Below are 20962 nucleotides of genomic sequence, written 5' to 3'. Positions count from 1 at the left end.
CAGCTGATTTTTTTGTATTTTTAGTAGAGATGGGGTTTTGCCATGCTGCCAGGATGGTCTCGAACTCCTGGGCTTAAGCGATTCCTCCTGCCTTGGCCTCCCATAGTGCTGGGATCACAGGCATGAGCAACTGTGCCCTGCCCATAGCCTATTCAGAATTAATATTTCATGACTTCCAGAGGAATGTAGCAACCTTACCACTAGGTGTGTCCTTTCCTTGCAACCTTTAGGTTATAGCTATCACATACATTAAGATCTACATCTCTCCCTTCTAATTCATAAACACCATTTTGGTTTCTTTTTCAATTAAACTTAGAAAAGCATTGAAGAAGCCAGGTGCGGTGGCTCATGCCTGTAATCCCAGCACTTTGGGAGGCCAAGGCGGGTGAATCACCTGAGGCCAGGAGTTCGAGACCAGCCTGACCAACATGGTGAAGCCCCATCTCTACTAAAAATACAAAATTATCCAGGCACGGTGGCGCATGACTGTAATCCCAGCTACTCAGGAGGCTGAGGCAGGAGAATCGCTTGAACCCGGGATGCGGAGGATGCAGTGAGCCGAGATCGCGCCATTGCACTCTAGCCTGGGCAACAAGAGCAAAACTCCTTCTCAAAAAAAAAAAAAAAAGAAGAAGAAGAAGAAGAAGAAGTAGTAGAAGAAGAAGAAACATGCTTTTCTTATATATGCTAAAAAGTTGACAACCGTTATGTACTGAATGTTTGCCCCCTTATCCTCTAATCAGATGTTGAAATCCTAACACCAGTGTGCTGGTATTAGGAGGTGGGATCTTTGGGAGGTAATCAGGTCATGGGGGCAGAACTCCCCATGAATGGGATTAGTGCCCTTATAAGAGAGGCCTGAGAGCTACTTTGCTCTTTCCACCATGTGAGGATACAACCAGGCCAGCAACCCGGTTCTCACCAGAACCTGACCACAGTGGCACCCTGATCTTGGATTTCCAGCCTCCAGAACTGTGAGAAATCAATTTCTGTGTTGTTTATGATTCACTCAGTCTATGGTACTTTGTTATAGAAGCCTGAACGGACTAAGACAACATGTAATATTTGCTAATAGTTTGATTCCTTTGAATCAGTTTAAGAAGAAAGGCTCATGCCAGTAATAGTTTAAAAAGTACTCTAATTCCAAATATCTGTTCTACAGGGGATAGCTTTAGACTGAAAATTCTGCACAAGCAGAATAATGTAAACAAAATGTTCACGCTTAGGGTTTTTCGCATTTGAAACTCTCCCTGCGTGCTGTATTCTTTTTTTTCTTCTTCCTTTGATTAGAATGGGCCATAAAAAATAAATAAATAGGGCTGGGCGCGGTGGCTCACGCCTGTAATCCCAGCACTTTGGGAGGCCGAGGTGGGTGGGTCACGAGGTCAGGAGATCGAGACCATCCTGGCTAACACGGTGAAACCCCATGTCTACTAAAAATACAAAAATTAGCTGGGCGTGGTGGCACGTGCCTGTAGTCCCAGCTACTCGGGAGGCTGCGGCAGGAGAATCACTTGAACCTGGGAGGCGGAGTTTGCAGTAAGCCAAGATCGTGCCACTGTACTCCAGCCTGGGTAACAGAGCAAGGCTCCACCTAATAATAATAATAATAGTAATAATAATAATAATAAAATTTAAAAAATAAAAAACAAAAAAAGGGTCACACATCTCTCCAGTTTTGTTCACGGGCCAGTATTTATATATGATTGGATATGAACAAGGACATCAGTCTTCTGGTAGAATGTTTAGCTGTTTAAGTGTATCCTGCTGAGTAATCAAGTGTCACTTGTATAAAAATAAATTCCTCTCTGAAGAAAAAGTTTAAAGTCTAAAACTTAGGAAATGCCATAGGAAACAAAGAATTTTTAGAAGCATGTTTTCCTACATATTCTTGAGCTCTTTTTAAATGCCTACACAATGAACTGCAATACAGCAAAAGTGTCTAAAAATCCCTTCACAGGACGTGTTTGCTCTAAATCAACTGGCCATTGAGATAGAGCAGCTGGATGTACTTGTGTCAAGTCAGTGGAGAAACACTCCAGGCTTATGATGGAGTCTCTACTACCAGGCTGGGGATCTCAATGTGCACATCTTAAGCTCTGGATCCTTTCAACACCCAGTTCTCATTGGCTGAACTTTCCTTTTCAAAAGCAAAATTAATATGTAGGCTGGGCAGGGTGGCTCACACCTGTAATCCTGGTACTTTGGGAGGATCGTTTGAACCCAGGAGTTCGAGACCAGTCTGGACAACATAATGAAACTCCATCTCTACAAAAAAACAGAAAAATTAGCCAGGTGAGGGTGCGCACGCCTGTAGTCACAGCTACTTGGGAGGCAGAGACGGGAGGATTGCCTGAACCCAGAGAGATCAAGGCTACAGTGAGCTGTGATTGTGCCACTGTATTCCAGCCTGGGCAACAGAGTGAGGTCCTGTCTCAAAAAAAAAAAAAAAAAATATATATATATATATACACACACACACACACACACACACACACACACACACACACACACAGATATGTAGGTGAAATCCTATGAAAAGAGGGAACACAGGGAGAAGGCAAAATTATCATGTAGGTAAAAAACTCTTGAATGGGGCAGTTTTGTGGTAATATCCATCTTTGCATCTTTGCTTTCCCAAATATAGAGCAATTGCTGCAAGGCTGGTCTCACTAAAAGAGCTTTATAAAATTGATGGTATGAGGTTTAGTGACAGTAGGGCACGTTACAACTGAATGTGTGAATGCTTTTCACACATCTTTGACTGAAATGGATCACAAAGATAGCAAGACGCCAAGGGAACTCATCCATTCAGGGGCCACAGATCTTTAGGGAGCGCTGGCTTTCAGCTCACCACATCAAGGATGTTGCTGCCCTTGGGGGCTTCTTCTGAGCCAGGTGAGGCTCCTGGCATTCCAGTCACCTTTGCTGTCTCAGCACTCCTTTTCCTGTCTTCAGAGCAAAGATCCAACATCCAAAGAGCACAGGGGTTTGAGGATACCCTCAACAAATATTTGAGAAAAAAACCCAGAGGCACCTGGGTATACTCTCTACACACAGAAAGATGATATCCAGATATGTTAAAGCAACTCAGCAAAGCAAGCAGCGATTATATTAACTTCGAACACTGACATGAAACTTGGATGACACCACACGTCAAACAGGGTTTTAAGGGGCAAGAGCATATACAGGGATTTGTAAAAAACTTCCTGTTTGCCTGATGCACATGTATAACAAATAAATGTTTTAACATCCCTTTGAAGTCCTTCATGCACACTTTATGATATGGTTTGGATTTGTGTCCCCACCCAAATCTCATGTCAAATTGTTATCCCCAGTGTTGGAAGAGGGGCCTGGTGGGAGGTGATTGGATCATGGGGGTGGATTTCTCCCTTGCTGTTCTCATAATAGTGAATTCTCAGGAGATATGGTTGTTTAAAAGTGTGTAGCACCTCCCCCTTCTCTTTTCTTCCTCCTTCTCTGGCCATGTAAGACAGGCCTGCTTCCCCTTTGCCTTCTGCCATGATTGTAAGTTTCCTGAGGCCTCCCCAGCCATGCTTCCTGTACAGCCAGTGGAACTGTGAGTCAATTAGACCTCTTTTCTTTATAAATTACCCAGTCTCTGGTAGTTCTTTATAGCAATGAGAGAATGAATTAATACAGAATTATATCAACACCCCAGGAATGGGGTATTGACATAAAGATACCTGAAAATGTGGAAGCAGCTTTGGAACTGAGTAACAGGCAGAGGTTGGAACAGTTTGGAGGGCTTAGAAGACAGGAAAATGAGGGAAAGGTTGGAACTTCCTAGAGACTTGTTAAATTGTTGTGAGCAAAATGCCAATAGTGATACAGACAATGAAGTCCAAGCTGAGGTTGTCTCAGATGGAGATGAGAACTTATTGGGAACTGAAGCAAAGGTCACTTTTGTTATGTGCTAGCAAAGAAGTTGGAGGCATTATGCTTCTGCCCTAGAGATCTGTGGAACATTGAACTTGAGAGAAATGATTTAGGGTATCTGGCAGAATAAATTTCTAAGCAGCAAAGTGTTCAAGATGTAACCTGGCTGCTTCTAACAGCATGGTCACATGCGTGGGCAAAGAGATGATCTGAAACTGGAACTTATATTTAAAAGGGAAGCAGAGCATAAAAGTTTACAAAATTTGCATCCTGACCATGTGGTAAAAAAGAAAAACTCATTTTCCGGGGAGAATTCAAGCTAGCTGCAGAAATTCGCATAAGAGGAGCTGAATGTTAATAGCCATGACAATGGGGGAAAATCCATCCAAGGCATTTCAGACTTTCACGGCAGCCCCTCCCATTATTGGCCCAGAGGCCTAGGAGGGAAAAATGGTTTTGTGGGCCAGGCCCAGGGCTCCCACTGCCCTGCATATTCTCAGGACACTGCTCCCTGTGTCCCAGCTGCTCTAGCTCCAGTCTTGGCTAAAAGGGCCCCAGATATGTCTCAGGCCACTGCTCCAGAGGGTGGTAGCCATAAGCCTTGACAGTTTCCACGTGGTGTTAAGCCTGCAGGTGTGCAGTGGGCAACAGTTGAGGCTTGGGAGCTGCTGCCTAGATTTCAGGGAATGTATGGAAAGGCCTGGAAGTCCAGGCAGAAGTCTGCTGCAGGGGCAGAGCCCTCATGGAGAACCTCTGCTAGGGTAGTGCAGAGGGAAAATGTAGGGTTGGAGCCCCCACACAGAGTCCCCAATGGGGCATGGCCTAGTGGAGCTGTGAAGAGGGCCATTGTTCTCCAGACACCAGAATGGTAGATCCACTGACAACTTGCACCATGCACCTACAAATGCCACAGGCACTCAACGCCAGCCCTTGAGAGCAGCCATGGGAGTTGAGCCCTGCAGAGCCACAGGGGCAGAGCTACCCAAGGCCTTGGGAACCCACCTCTTGCATCACTATGGCCTAGATGTGAGACATGGAGTCAAAGGAGATTATTTTGGAGCTTTAAGATTTAATGACTGCCGTGTTGGGTTTTGGACTTGCGTGGGGCCTGTAGCCCCTTTGTTTTGGCAAGTTTCTTCACTTTGGATTGGGATTATTTATCCAATACCTGTACCCCTACTGAATGTTGGAGGTAACTTGTTTTTCATTTTACAGGCTCTTTGGTGGAAGGGACTTGCCTTCTCTCAGATGAGACTCTGGACTGTGGACTTTAGAATTAATTCTGGAATGAGTTAACACTGGGGAACTGTTGAGAAGGGATGATTGTACTTTGCAATGTGAGAAGGACATGATTTGGGAGGGGCCAGGGGCAGAATGATATGGTTTGGATTTGTGTCACTGCCCAATTCTCATGTTGAATTGTAACCCCCAATGTTGGAGGAGGAGCCTGGTGGGAGGTGACTCGATCATGGGAATGGATTCCCCTCTTGCTGTTGTCATGATAGTTCTCATGAGATCTGGTTGTTTAAATGTGTGTAGCACCTCCCCCTTCTCTCTCTCCCTCCTGCTCCAACCTAGTGAGATGTGACTCCTTCTTCTTCACCTTCTGCTATAACTGTAAGTTTCCTGAGGCCTCCCCAGCCATGCTTCCTGTACAGCCTGTGGAACTGTGAGCCAATTAAACCTCTTTTCTTTATGGATTACCCAGTCTCAGGTAGTTCTTTATAGCAATGCGAGAACAAATAAATACACCATATTATAATTTTCTGGTAAACAGAGAAAGAATGAATATTAATAACTATATATGAATACACCAACAAGAGAATAAGTGAACTATATGCCCAGGAAATGGCTTTTGCATCTTTTCTGTGAATACCTAAGAGCAGACAGATCATCTGGAAGGCTCTTAGGAAGGGTGAGATGTATATTTTCTCCCAGTATTTGATTATGAACATTTTCAAACAGCAAAGTTGAAAGGATTTTACAGTAAACACCTATATACTCACCACGAACTTTCTGCCATTAGTGTTTTACTGTGCCTATCACATATCAATACACCTATTCATCTCTCCCCACCCATTCACCCATCTTATTTTTTATGCATTTCAAAGCAAATTGCAGACATCAGTATATTCTTCCCTAAACACATCAGCCTGCACAGCATGAAGTGCAGTTCAATATTTATTTTTTTCTTTTTTTCATAAAATGCACAAATCTTAAGTGTATGATGGCTGGATTTTGACAAAAGCCAACACCTGAGTAACTCATGCCCCTATCCATTTGCAGAACATGAACTTCACCCCAAGTACCCTGTGCCCACCTCCCCCTCTGGAGGCAACTATGACTTTGATATTTTCTACCACAGACAATTTGGCCAATTCTAGAACCTCACATAAACAAAGTCCTGCCGCAGGCACTCTTCTTACCTCAGCTGTCTCCCACTTGGCACGGTGTTTCTTAGATGCATTCTTATATTTTGTGTGTTTCAGTAATTTATGCCTTTGTATTTCTGAACAGTATTCTATTGTACATAGTAGACTATCATTATTTATTCTCCTACTGATAAACATCGGAGCTGTTTCCACTTTTTGACTATTAGAAAACATTAGAAAGAATCACAGAACCTGCTCTACTTTATAGCCCAAATTTTAACAAGAGGTTAAACATATAAATTAAGATATGACCATCATAAGGCCAGGCGCGGTGGTTCATGCCTGTAATCCCAGCACTTTGGGAGGTCAAACTGGGTGGATCACTTGAGGTCAGGAGTTCAAGACCAGCCTGGCCAACATGGTGAAATCCCATCTCTACCAAAAATACAAAAATTAGCTGAGCATAGTGGTGGACACCTGTAATCCCAGCTACTTGGGAGACTGAGGCACAAGAATCACTTGAACCCGGGAGGTGAATGTTGCAGTGAGCTGAGATCACGCCACTGCACTCCAGCCTGGGTGACAGAGCGAGACTCCATCTCAAAAAAAAAAAAAAAAAAAGAAAAAGAAAAAGAAAAAAATCTGACAGTCATAGAAAGGGAGTTTAAACAAACACAAGAAAACACATATGAACCCAACACTGGGCTGAGTGCAGTGACTTATATCTGCAATCCCAGCACTTTGGGAGGCCAAGACAGGAGCACGGTTTGAGGCCAGGGGTTTGAGGCCAGACTGGGGAACATAGCAAGATGTTGTCTCTGCAAAAATAAAAAATTAGCCAGGTGTGGTAGAGAGTGTGCCTCTAGTCCCAGCTACTTGGGAGGCTGAGGTGGGAGGATCACTTGAGCCCTGGAGTTAGAGGCTGCAGTGAGTCATGGTCGCACCACGGCACTCCAGTCTGGGCTACAGACAGAGCAAGACTGTGTCTTTTTTCCTAAATGTTTTCCCATAACCCTGATACCTAACCTTCAGGTCTCACAAATCTGTTTCCTGGCAGAAACATTTCTAATCCTACCAATTAAAAGAAATCAACCGTATCTATCTCTCGGGTGGTTCTGGCAGGCGGATCTATTCTGACTGCAGAGACAGTGTTTCCTCCAGGTGCACAACAGGATGAGAGCTGTATTCATAGCTTATGCAGCCGTGCTGTGAACCAAGCATGGCATCTAAGCACACGAACATTTATCAACTCATCTGACCTCACAGCAGCCCATCTCCAATTACAGAGGCTGGGTTACTTGCTGTGGCCACACAACTAAGAAGTGACAGAGGTGGCTTTGCTCCAGGCAACTTGACTCCGTGGTCCCAGCCGCTTTGGTGCCACCCCATATCAGCAGACATTAGGGGGCGGGCAAGACGGAGCCCATGGAAAGCCTCAATTCTTCATCCCTCCCTGTGTCCACAGTCTGCCACGTGAATTTGTGGTTCCTCCACTAAAGAGGTGGAGCCTGTTCCACCCCTTTGATGCCGGGGTTGGCCAGGAGATGTGCTTTGCCAGAAGGTTAGCAGGTATGACAGGACAAAGCCAGGAGAAGCCCCTTTGTGACAGGGTGTGTTGTCTTGTGCCCCTGCCATGAACACATTCAGCCATACTGCTGGTCCCACAAGGAAGAGGAGAGGCACACAGCACAGAGTCTAGGCTGAATTAGCTCATGTACAAATTCATGAGCTAAGTCAATACTTTGTTGCACAGATTATTGCTGACATTTTATAGTTTGTTACACAGCATTACTGGGGCACCAGCTAACTGATGCGACCTGGTCCCTGTTTCTTTACTACAAACCGACTAGTGTAAATAAATTACACATATATAATCAATCCCACGGTTTACTCAGATGGCTTAAGAATCTGACATATGGTGAGGATATTCTTTTTTTACAAAAGCTGTAAGGTAGGTAAATCAAAGACATGCTCCATTCACTTGAAGAGACACTTTATTTTGTTACAGTCAAGCAGGATGATCTGTTGATAGGTGAGTGGTAAGTGTCGAGCATGAAATCTACACACATTTGCTGCAGTGGACTGAAGGATACAAGCCACAGGCCACCTCCCAGAGGCAGAGCCCTCCACAGCCACGCTACAAGAAGGGGAAGGAGCAGCTGCCACCCAAGAACACCAGGGCCAACCATTAGCACCAGATTGCTTTTCTATGAATAATACAACTAGATACAGAGTTATGGATGTTGACTCACTAGAATCTTTGGGTCCCCACTAACCAGACATTTCAGAGGCAAACAGGGGAACTGACGGGACAGCTGACTCTATGTGCTTTGCTACAAGGATACTCGAGCACTATGTATTGCTATGTAGAAGAGGAAGTCCTAAAAAGACATCAAAAGGCTGAGTACAGACACACAAATTGGATTATTCACATTTTACACACATATCAAAATGACCACAATACTGTATTTGAGGGCAAAGAATAACAGGTAAAAGCTCTGTCAAACAAAATTCTCTGAAATTCCTTGGGTCCTCTCCCTGAGGGAGAAAGATGGGGCTAAGTGCACAGCTAGCCTCACCTTTTCAGACTGACCACCATTCACAGCGAGTGACCACCAGCTGGAGAGGAGGAGGGAGCTTCGCTGGCAGAACAGAGAGTTTTCAAGTTAGCAAGAGCTTAATTGAACAGGAATACACACTTTTGGAAAGACATTTATCCTTCTGGCATTGGTAGGCTGCCAGAAAGGCTGTTTATTGCCTGCATCATTGAGCTTGCCAGTTTGGACTTGGCTCTATAGAAGGCATTACCGCCAACACGGCCCCTCTGGCTCAGGCAGTGTGGATTCCAGTCTTTTAAGACATCTGTGTGTGTGCGTCTGTGCACGCGCACGTGTCTGCTTTGGTAAGGCGGTGGTCACTGTTGCTGACAAAATGAAATCTCCATTTCACTGGAAAACATCTTTTATGGGAATAAGGGGAAGTCAGGATTAAAACGATCTGTTGATCCAACAAATGCCCTAATACGGCCTAAACACGAAGTCACCCAAAGGATTCACTCACCATTAACATGCATTTAATTAAACATTTTTTGAAGAAATACACTGAATCTACAATTATTAGATAAAAATAAGTAAGTTATAAATTATAACCAAGCTGTCGGCGGCTGAACGTCTTTTCGTGTGCTTGTTTGCCACGCGTGTATGCTCTTTGGTGAAGTGTCTATTCAAGTCTTTTGCCTGCTTTTCACTTGGGCTGTTTTCTTACTATCCAGTTTGAGAGTTCTTTGTACATCCTGGACACAAACCTTTTGTCAGATACATGATTTGCAAATATTTTCTCCCAGTCTGTGACTTGTCAATTGGAAACTGACAGCATGACAGTGTTTTAATAAACCAGGCTCTCTTTAGAATCCTGCCATTTCAATCAAGGAAATGGATATAGAATCTTTAAACTTCATGGCAGAAAAAGATCAAGCCCAGGAGTTGTGTAGTCCACGGGACCTCTGAAGAGCCAGAGGAAGGGGTCTTCCCGTACATGGAATGTGGCCCTCATGCCACGCTAAATGACTTAAGGAGGAAACAATGGAAAAGTAGCCAATTATGATGGACAACCATATGCATACAAAATACATGGGGGGAAAGCAACGGAAAAAATATTCTGTTAGTCTTGAGGAAGAGCTGACAAGCACATTACTACTGGACACACTCTTAACCAAAAAATTTTACTTTGCAGAAAAACTGTGATGTTAGGTGAGAAGGACTAAAGCTATTTGCCTGTTTGATGCGTGACTGTGTTTTTTAAAGCATGCACGTTATTTCTTTAAGTGGCAATTTAATCTTAGAATGAGTGAACCTAACCACACAGGTTGTTCCTTTCACAGTTGGTTTTTAACCATTAGGAAACTATTCACCTTTCCAAAAAGTTAATAAATTATCATCATCATGATGACGACTTCTGCTGGGTCAGAGAACATCATTAGATAACAGAGACAAATGCTCACACTGTTGAACGAGCAGGGACAAAACCTGGCAGCCCATGCCTGGATAAATCACAAGAGAAGATGCGCACCAGGGTCCCCCTCTCATGCACGTCATGACGTGCTGGCCGCTGTCCAAGCAGTTGGCTCAGCATCTGAAGACGGGAGGAACAACGGGTTTCCCACTGACAGTGACCACTCGGCATGCACCACAGGCCCAGCCCACAGCCCATGCAGTGGAAACTCACATCTGGCAGAGCCTAGTGTCAGATGTAGTTATGTGTAAAGGAAAATGGCTCTCAGCAATCAAAAGGGAAACTAAAAAATTAAATAAATCATCCCACACAAACACAAAAGTTATTGCTTTTCTAACAGCCTCTTTGCTATAAGAGAAGTCTCCAGGGCATGAACACGGGCGGGGTCTTCGCGAGTATCCTTGGGAACGGAGCTGGAGCTCGGAAGCCCCGTGCCCCTCTCCTCCACGGGGGACCGGTCTCTTATTTGCCCCTTTCAGGCTGAAGGCTGTCGAATAAGCACTTCAGCTGCTCTTCACCAAGGTGGATTTTATCTTCCAGCTCCCGCTGCTCGATGATGAGGGCCGACTTCATTTTCACGAAGTGCTCATAGTCCGCGAGGCTCTCCTCACTCAGATAGTTGGCCAAAATGTCAAAGACGATGCGCTCGCGGCGGTCCAGGTTCTCCTTGAGCTCCTTGGCGTCCTCGTGCTGCTGGATCAGGACTCTCTGCTTCTCAAGCAGTGATTGCTGTTGACAGACAAACAAGCCTGTTGAGGACCAGGATGAAAGCCGGGGTACTGGCCAACCCTTGAAGACACTGGCAACTTGTGGGCTGGTCCCACAACTTATTGATGGAAACCCTGATGCCACCAGAGATCCGATGGGGTCCACAGAGACAAACCCAGGGCCCAAGGCCCGGGGGCACGTGTCTCATCAGCCTGAGGCCCCCAGAAGCCTCCCACAGGCCTCTCTGGGTTTCCTCTTGCTGTCTGAGCCTGCCTCTCTCCCACCTGCCTTGAATGGTGAGCAGAAGAGTCACCAAGGGACTCACAACGACAGAATTCTGAGATGCTGCAAAGGGCAAAGGACTGCGGGGCCCTCCTGGTATCAAGGTCCGCTCCATGGGAACACCGTGGGACAGCTGGCCACATGGGAGGACTCGACAGGAATTCAGGGTAGGCTTGCTAAACGCTCCTGGCAGAAGGAGGAGAAGCTCTCGAGCCTGCAGAGCATGTCTGCACACAAGGAAGCCCGAGGGTGAAGACGCAGTGCTGTGCACAGGTGTTGGCCAGCAGCCACCTCGGGCACGGTGCCACCCTGACCTAGCTAGTTCCACGACACAGTAACTAAGCACTCGGCTGAGTGCAGAAGGGCACCGTCTCCAAGCCCAGCTCCAGGACAGCGTTCTGCGTGGCCCAAATCACCCTCACCTGGAGAAAAGGGAGAGGCGCTTCTTCTGCTCCCCTTCTGAGAGAGGCTAAGATGTTTTATTCATGATACAGATGAACATTCTGAAGGCCTGTTCTGTGCAAACAAAACTAGCTGTTTTATTGATATTTGGCCTATGAGGTAGAAGCCAACAAGGCAGCTATTATTTCCCTTGGTTCACATGTGAAAGCACGAAAAGACAGACCCACTGAGAAACGCCTTGAGAGCTGCACGCCTCAGGAACAGGAGAAAAGTCAGGTGCACGGTCTGGTTCCTTCTAGACTGATATATGCCCTCTTGTTAAATCACAGCTACAACAACCACAAGAAAATAGCTATCACTGAGTACTTACGATCGTCAGCAGGCAGGTATGTCTGTTACGGACTTATACATGGTAAAAGAAAAGTTAAAAACAACAACATGATTTTTCTAAGAAGAGACGATTATCAGTAAGAGTCAATAGGAATATCTGAAAATATGTCAAAAAGAGGTAACAGTTCTTTGGGAAGATCCCACAGCCCTGCAGTCCAATGACAGTTCAACTCCTTGCATCTGATGAGCACCTTTTCCCCTCAATTAAAAGGAAGGAGGCCGGGCACCGTTGCGCACACCTGTAATCCCAGCACTTTGGGAGACTGAGTAGGCAAATCACTTGAGCTCAGGAGTTCCAGACCAGCCTGGCAAACATGGTGAAATCACATTTCTACCAAAAAAATACAAAATTAGCTGGGCATGGTGGCATGCACCTGTGATCTCAGCTACCTGGGAATCTGAGGTGGGAGAATCTCTTGAACCTCGGGAGGCAGAGGCTGCAGTGAGCCGAGATCACACCACTGCACTCTGGCCTGGGCGACAGAATGAGACCCTGTCACAAACAAACAAACAACTAAAGAAATATAAAAGGAAGGAGAGGGTATAGTGTGTGCACTGTCTTGACAAGGTCTGCAGGAGGAGGTGGACAGGTCATGTGGAAGCTATGCTAGGCTCCAAGGAGCTGACTTTCACAACACTTGAAAAACAGCCTTCCCACGAGACCATCCCCCATTTCCAAGTCAGACGCATCCGTATTTACCCGATCACCAGGAGAAGCGTTGTCGTCCAAATTATTGAGGGCATTCTCCACCCGGGCCAAGCGGCCTGACAGTGACAGCAGGAGGTTCACCACTTTGTCCAGGTCTCCAATGAACATCCGGAACTTGTCAAACTCGCTGGGCTTGCAGACGCCTTTCACGATGGCCTCTACCTCGGCCCCCAGCACAGTGTTGGCCTGCACGTCCTCCAGCAGGCTCTCGCGGGCTTCCCGAAGCACCTGCAGCTTGCGGCTGATGCTCTCGATGAGCTCCTGCTGTTGGCCATGGGATGGCAAGGGAACACGGAGACACTAGTTAGGCCGGCCCCCACCCCGGCCACACTGCTCACTGCCACCTTGGTGCACCTACGTGAAAGGTGAGCTGACCTGCGTGAAAGCTCACTTTTGCATCATCAAATAATAGGGGATTTATATGACTAAGGGAAAGAAGAATGACTCCTAATGATACTATTGGCATTTAAAAATAAAACAAAATAAACCTGTTCTCATTCTGTTCATGCCCTATTAGAGAACATTGGAGTTGTGGCCCTGATGCTCATCATGGTAGATGCAGTTTTAACCCATATCTTTGGAAGGAGTCACAGACCTATGTATTCTGTCCTTTGGAATTTTCTAATGTAAAGACTCACATAGAGAGAAAGTATTGAGTCTTATGTCCAGCACCGAATTCCATGATTAGTAAGTGTCCTGTACATATAATTATTGTCACTACCAATTATTTTTATTTTTGTTTTTTGAGACAGGGTCTTGCTCTGTCACCCAGGCTGGAGTGCAATGGCCTCCCGGGTTCAAGCGATTCTCGTGCCTCAGCCTCCTGAGTAGACAGGATTACAGGCATGCACCACCACGCCTGGCTAATTTTTGTATTTTTAGTAGAGACAGGGTTTCGCTATGTTGGCCAGGCTGGTCTTGAACTCCTGACCTCAGGGATCCACCCACCTTGGCCTCCCAAAGTGCTGGGGATTACAGGTGTGAGCCACCAGGCCTGGCTTAGCAATTAAAATTTTAATTGCTAAAGACACACACACAAAAAAAAAAAGAAAAGAAAAAAGAAAAAAAAATTTAATTGCTAATACTAGCATATAAAAATTAAGACCAACAAAACGATACGAATGAACTGAACAGTCTTTTACTATAACCTACTGATTTCAACTTGACCAAAATGCAAACAGATGACTGTTTTTAATTGTAGTGAAATATATGTGACATAAAGCTTGCCATCTTGACCACTTTTCAGAGCATAGTTCTGTGGTGTGTGGTACCTTCATGCTGCCTGCCATCTGTCTCTAGAACTCTTTCATCTTCCCCAACTGAAACTGCATAACTATTAGACACTAACACTCTATGCTCTTTCCCACCAGCCTTCTAAATGATGATTTTTTTTTGACTTGTTTAGAGAAGCGGTCTTGCTATGTTGCCCAAGTTGCAGTGCAGTGGCTACTCACAGACATGATCATAGTGCACTACAGCCTCGAACTCCTGGCTTCAAGTCATCCTCCCGCATCAGCCTCCTGAGTAGCTGGGACTATAGGCGTGTATCACCACACCCTGTTTATAAATGATTAACTTTTAAGGAGCAAAAATAAAAGTGAAAAGTATGAACCCTTTAAGTCAGCTGCCATCCTGAAGTGAGGTGGCAACATACGGTCTGATCTGAGTGACAGACAAATAAACAGATCCTCCTCCTCCAACGCCATATTTGAGAGAGATTACAGAGGTGGCTTTAAGGAGTCCGACAGGTAAGTCTTGCCTGGAAGAGCCCTGTCTCATGGCCATGGCTGTCTTTCTGCCTTTGAATCCGTCCACGACACATGTCATGGGAGTTTGCCTGAGCAGGGTGAATTGTAGGGAAGCAATGTTTAGGACAAAGGTCATGTGCTGCCTTTCAAGAACTCTCCCTGCCACCAGCCCTGCCCAAGATGCTGTTGACTCCACCAGCCTCACATCCACCACCGCTGTGGTTCGCTCGGGACTGTGATGCCAGCACACGCTCCGGGGAGCGCACGGCAGGAGGACGGACACTGAAGAGTGCTCAGGTGCACCGATCAAAATGAACTCGACAGTCAATGTGAACAGGAAAGCTCACTTTGTCATAACAAGCAACACTATTGCATGCAAAGTGGATCCTCGGCAATCGTCAGTGCCATCATCCCTTCCCTGGGGAAGCTGACAGACTCTGACCCCAGTGGGTCTGCAGAGCTCAGCAGAGTGGCTCATGCTTGGGCCTGGATGGATGAAAGACTGAAGTCTCGCTTGAACTCTGAGGGATAGAAGTGTCCAAGAGCAGCACAGGGGTCACAGCCCTACCTCTGGGACTGGCATGAAGGTGAATGGGATGGCGGTGTGTAAAGCGCTTAGCCCAATGCTCAGATCCAGTAAGTCCCCAGGAGATATCAGTTCTCATCAACAATGGGATCTGGGATGAGGAGCAACTGCCCTGATTCCATAATCTACAGGTAAAATGACCAGGCGGATGAGTATTAGGCAGGAAAAGTCAACCCCACAGCAGGAGAGACACGTGCTAGATACGAGGCAGCCTATTTCCTGATTGCGTGAGGTCTTTCCCTCACATAGATACTTCTATTTTATTTTATTTTATTATTTTATTTTTTGAGACAGGGTCTCACTCTGTTGCCCAGGCTGGAGTGCAGTGGCACGATCACCACTCACTGCAGCAGTGACCTCCTGGGCTCAACCGATCCTCCCACCTCAGCCTCCCAAGTAGCTGGGACCACAGGCATGCACCACCACACCTAGATAATTTTTTTTTACTTTTGTAGAGACAGGGTCTCCCCATGTTGCCCAGGCTGGTCTTAAACTCCTGGGCTCAAGTGATCCTCCTGCCTCAGCCTCCCAAAGTGCTAGGATTACAGGTGTGAGTCATTGTGCCCAGACACACACAGATGCTTTTAAAGAGAATCTCCACCTAGCATTTATATATCCCCCCAAAATGTGAAGAAATGTGAAGGTAGGTATGAGCTCTTATCGGGGGACTGCCTCCTCTTGGTTCAGTCCGCCTTGGGTTTTTCAGTCTGCCTCTCCTACAGGTGAAAGCGGAAAGCAGTTTCGCAGGATGCATCCACCCTGGCTGCTGAGTCACCAGCACCGCTTTCTCCCGGAAAGCCCACATGGAATGGAGACGTTGCTTTGGCTTCTCCAGGTCAGGTTACAGCTGCTCAGGATGCCAAGACATTTTCTTCCCTTACCATTTTAAACACATATGTGTCTAGATTTCTTTTCCCTTTACTTCCTCTGTCTGTGTCTATATATCTGTGTTTCTGTTCACCTACCTGTGATGCAATATACGTATAGATATTTATCTACCTATCTATCTATATTGGGGTTTGTCCACAGTTCCTGGCTCATCATTCCCACAGCCCTCGTTATAATGTTGGGGTGCTTTATGCCTCAGAAAACAGACTCTCGCTCCCTGACCTTCTCCTGCCCTCTTTGACCTGCCCAAAGCAGGATCTAATCTTCCCCAACCTTTCTGTAAAGAAATCCTCTGGCCCCTTGAATGACTGCAGGTCTTAAGATCCCCATATTCTCGAAGGGTCCTGCGGCACACCTAGGGGGAAGGAACGCTACATAGAGAGGCCAACAAGAATCTCAATAGGCAGACCTCGTGGCTTTCTCCGCAGTCTGTTAGGACTGGATTGTAGTCTTTTTGTTCAATCACATTTCTACACAGATGTCTACCAGGCCTATCCAATGAAGACTCCATTAAAGGCCCAAGAGGACAGGGCTAGGGCCTTCCTGACGGGTGAAGACAGGAAGGTTCCTGGAGGGTGGAGCACCCAGGGAGGGCATGGAAGCTCCTCTACACCCCTTTCCCAATGCCTCGCCCTACACATGTCTTCATCTGTATCCTCTGTAACACTCCTTATCATAGACGTAAATGTTTCCCTGAGTTCTGTGAGCCACTCCAGCAAAGTAATGGAAACTAAACAGGGGTCATGGGAACCCCAACTTGTAGGTGGTTGGTCAGAAGTCCCTGAGACTCAGACTTGCAACTGGTGTGTGTGGGGGGTGCAGTCTTGGGGACTGAGCCCTCAACCTGTGGGATATGACGCTACCTCCAGTTTGACAGTGTCACAACTGAACTGAATCAGAGGCCACCCAGTTGGTGTCCGCTGCAGAAGTGACTGCTTGCTGGGTGTGTGGGAAAACCCCCCTCACACATGTGGTCACCAAAGTCTTCTGTGTTGGTTGCTGTGGCGTGAGAGCAGAGGAAAAGCAGTTTGTACCTTTTCCTACTCACTACCTATCTGGAGAGACTGTTTAAATCGAGAATCTCACAGCTGAGAATGTGGCCAAATTTTAGATACTCATCACTTGAGGGAAAAGCACAAAACAGGAAATAGGCATGAAGAACTTCCCAAATTCCTATCTGATACCAATGCTAGCCTGAAGAAAGACTGTAAGCAATGCAGGTAACTGTGGATATGGAAAGACGCCTGTCAGGGCTGTTCAGGAATTTTTCAGTGCCATTCTTCTTCAGCAATTACGGAAATGTAGATTTTATACGGTGCGTGAACACGTGCCCTCAAAATCTACCTCAGTTGAGCTAATTTGAAACTGGGCTCTCTGGAAGGAGTCCAGATTTCTTTATTGGTTCTTTTACGTGTCACATGCACATTTTTATTGAAACCATTTCCCCTTTGTTAAAGGGCCATTGTATAAAGAGCAACCGTTGGCTTTCAAAGATTTCTGAGACAAGACCTGGCCTGGGACAGCGCACAGATCTGTGGCTGTCCACACCACCCAGGGTGCTGAAGGGCTCACCACTGTGGTCCGTACTGTATGGGAGGCCCATCTGCTATTTCTTGCAGCATGTGGCTTTCCGGGAGGCTCAGGTAAGAGCCTGCAACAGTAGAGACCAGTCACACAGCCACTCTCACCCCTTCACTAAGATGGGCCGAGACTCAGGGCGATTGAGCCCTGGGCCATTCCCTTCCTCCACCTTTTATTCCCTTCTATGGGGAAAACAAGGTCTTTTCTGTCTGGGCCCTGCACTCACCTCCTGCTTCCAGGGAAAAGCCATAATTCTCAAAGATTCCAAACTTAAAGCAATCAGCCATCTGCTTCTCCTGAAGAAGCCCCACAACTCAACATGGTGCTCTCTTTTCTAGGCAGAGTCCTTCTGAGCTACCCTAGTATAAAACCATATTTTGTCGTCTCTGCGTGCTGCTTCTCTACCAGGCACCAGAGACCCCTGCTGTATCCCTGCCTGGGACTTCCACTCTCTCACCTCGGTCCTTAGTCTTCTCCTAAAATAGAGGGTCCCCTGATTTGGCTCTCAGCTCTATGACCACCTAGCAATGCGGTGACTGGGACAACTGTGGTCCCCCTGGGAATGTTGGAAGCCTGCGGAATTCGGGTCTCATGTGTTCCCCTGAAGCAGCTACAGAGCAGGTGGCCTGCTAAGTCCCCACCTGTGCTGTACTCACTTCCTCCCTGAACATGCCTCCGCCTGTGCACGTGTTGCAGGAACGTGCGACATCATAAGTGTGTGGCTGCGGGAAAGCAGGGAGAAAATGTAATACAGCAGTGGCCACTTTGTCAAATCAAGCAGGAAAACAGGACCGCTGAGTCACCAGCACCATAGAGAGCTGGGATGTATAGCACGTGCTTCTGGTGCAGGTGCCCAACTCACGCTTGCTGAACTAAAGTGAGGCCAACTTCCAGGCCACAGTGACTCACTCAGTTCCAGAGCCACACTTCTGGTGAGGCGGCTTCCCAGCATCTCCAGCCTCCCAAAGCAGGTGGACAGAGTGCCCCACAGATGAGGGCGGCAGAATCAAGGCATGCAGCTTCTGAAATTCATTATATCATGAAAAACAAAGGCATGCGAGCAAAGAATGCAGTTCTCTACATCCAGGCAGGGTGTGGCCCAAATTCAAATGGTCCAGACGGTATGATTTTCCTGGTTCTGGGTGGAAAAACTGAACATGTTTTGGATTCTTTATTTTTCAAAAGAGGAATGTGCAGCCAGAATGAAGCGAATGGTACCCTGTGCCAGACGGAGGGCCCGTAAAAGCCCCAAGACCCAAACCCTTAATTTTCATTTCCTTTTTAATACCTTGAACCAAAAAGTTATCACCTTCTAGACCGGAAGCAGAGGCTCACGCCTGTAATCCCAGCACTTCGGGAGGCTGAGGTGGATGGATCACTTGAGGTTTGAGACCAGCCTGGCCAACATGGTGTAACCCTGTCTCTACTAAAAATACAAAAATTAGCAAGGCTTGGTGGCAGGTGCCTGTAATCCCAGCTACTCGACGGGCTGAGGTAGGAGAATTGCTTGAACCTGGGAGGCAGAGGTTGCGGTGAGCCGAGATTGTGCCACTGCGCTCCAGCCTGGGCCACAGAGGGAGACTCTGTCCAAAAAAAAAGTTACCACTTTCTAATTTGAAAATAATTTTCCTTTATCTGAGGCAGGGGGATCGCTTGAGGCCAGGAGGTCAAGGCTGCGGTGCACCATGATCACACCATTGCACTCCAGCCTGCACGACAGAGCAAGACCCTGTCTCAAAAATAAATAAGATAAAATGAAAAAGAATGGTGACTAAACTAATTTGACACTGGATCCTACTGAAACAGCAAAGAGATGTTGGTGGAATGGGTCAAGATTAGAACACAGAACTAACCACAGAGGGCTTCATTAATATCACCTCAAATTCCACTGTCCTGAGTGAAAGCTGAACACAAACGCCCTGGGACACGTGGTACAGGGTCTGCACTGGGGTAGGATGGTGTGGTCCGGATGCCTGCCCCTGCCTGGACACGCGCACACTGTCATTTGAAATGGGCTCTCCTACCTTCTTTACCGACAGGTCATAGTCCAAGTCGCTCCCCGAATCTTCTTCACGCTCCTGCTGCTCCTGCATGTCCTTCATTTTGATCAGCAGCTCCGCCTTGGGGGCCGACGTGCTGTAGTAGGTAGAATTGGTGGCCAGGGATACGGCCGCAGGCACGCTGGGCTCCTCTTTCCTGGGTAAAGGCGTGGGAACGTCAATGAGCTGGGACTGTGCATGCAAACAGCCCCTCCGCCCCACTCCCTGGGTTGTGACAAATCAACGCTGGCGCTCACAAAAGGACACCAGCCAGGGAGATGAGACAGCCAAACGGGGAAAAATAAGTAGGTAACAAGGTTAAAACTAAAAACCATCAACCCTGCCAAATGGATACTCGTAAGTGTAGGAAATGTAGTTTTTAAAAACGGCAAAAACTCAAATAAGCAGGAATGTCTAAAAATCTCTGCCATAGAGGTGAGAGCACAGATCACCTCTACCAGGAGCCTGGGTTGATGAGGACAAGGGCACGTGTGATGCTATCTACAAACACCAACCCTTCTCCCTTCCTCCCAGCAGCCCTGTTGGCGCCCTCCTGCCTGGGTTCACTTGGTCCAGCTGCTCCTCCTTGGCTGTGTGTCACACCCACTCCACCTTCCCACCCATGAATGATGCTGTGCTGGCAGAATGTATGTCAGCAGCAGGGAAGATGCCACCACGCATGCCTTTGTGGTCAAGCGGCTGAAGGAGATATGCTGAAAGTGCTACTTACAAAACCAATTAAAATACATTCGTTCAGGCAGGTGTAAATTGTCATAATTTTTTTTTTCCTTTCTATTTCAAGAGATGGGGTCTTGCTCTGTCGCCCACACTGGAGTGCAGTGGCACCATCATAGCTCACTGTAGCCTCCAACTGCTGGGCTCAAGTGATCCTCCCACCTCAGCCTCTCGAGTAGCTGGGACTACAGGTATCTACCACCATGCCTGGCTAATTTTTGTACTTTTTGTAGAGACAGGGTTTTGCCATGTTGCCCAGGCTGGTATTGAATTCATGGGCTCAAATGATCCGCCTACCTTGGTCTCCCAAAGTGCTGGGATTACAGGTGTGCATCACTACGCATGGCCAAATTATAATACTTTTTTTTTAATGCAGATGTAAAAAAATTTCAAATAAAGTTTTAAAAATCCATTTCATAAAGAACCACATATATATTCAATCTAAGCCTTCATTCTCATGTTGGCACTAGGAACATGTGGGGGCTGGATGACTCTCTGTGGTGGGGGCCCTCTTGTGTACTGTAGATGTTGAGCAGCGTCCCCAGGCTCCACCCACCAGATGCTCGGAGCACCCCTCCCCACAGTGATATTGCCAACTGTCCCCCAGGGTA

General features: G+C 46.8%; 2 protein-coding genes across 4 annotated transcripts in view; both read right to left on the bottom strand.

Annotated features, from left to right (window-relative positions):
- The window catches only part of CLCN4 (chloride voltage-gated channel 4), a 508359-nt gene that overhangs the window by 280583 nt on the left and 206814 nt on the right, over nt 1-20962 (bottom strand). The gene's annotated exons all lie outside the window — the stretch shown is intronic.
- The window catches only part of SHROOM2 (shroom family member 2), a 163603-nt gene continuing 150889 nt past the window's right edge, over nt 8249-20962 (bottom strand). For 2 of the 3 annotated variants that reach the window (XM_050776576.1, XM_050776578.1), the window contains 3 exons: nt 19602-19773; nt 12766-13038; nt 8249-11012 (listed from right to left, as the gene is read on the bottom strand). In XM_050776576.1, coding sequence (XP_050632533.1) covers nt 10746-11012; nt 12766-13038; nt 19602-19773 — 712 coding nt within the window. In that variant the 3' untranslated portion in view covers nt 8249-10745. The remainder of the gene's footprint in view (nt 11013-12765; nt 13039-19601; nt 19774-20962) is intronic. The other variant, XM_050776577.1, reaches the window with a different exon arrangement.

The sequence above is a fragment of the Macaca thibetana genome, chromosome X, assembly GCF_024542745.1.
Source record: "Macaca thibetana thibetana isolate TM-01 chromosome X, ASM2454274v1, whole genome shotgun sequence".
NCBI classification, from domain to species: domain Eukaryota; kingdom Metazoa; phylum Chordata; class Mammalia; order Primates; family Cercopithecidae; genus Macaca; species Macaca thibetana.
Note: the sequence above shows the minus strand (reverse complement) of the source record. Positions and strands in the feature narration are given on the sequence as shown.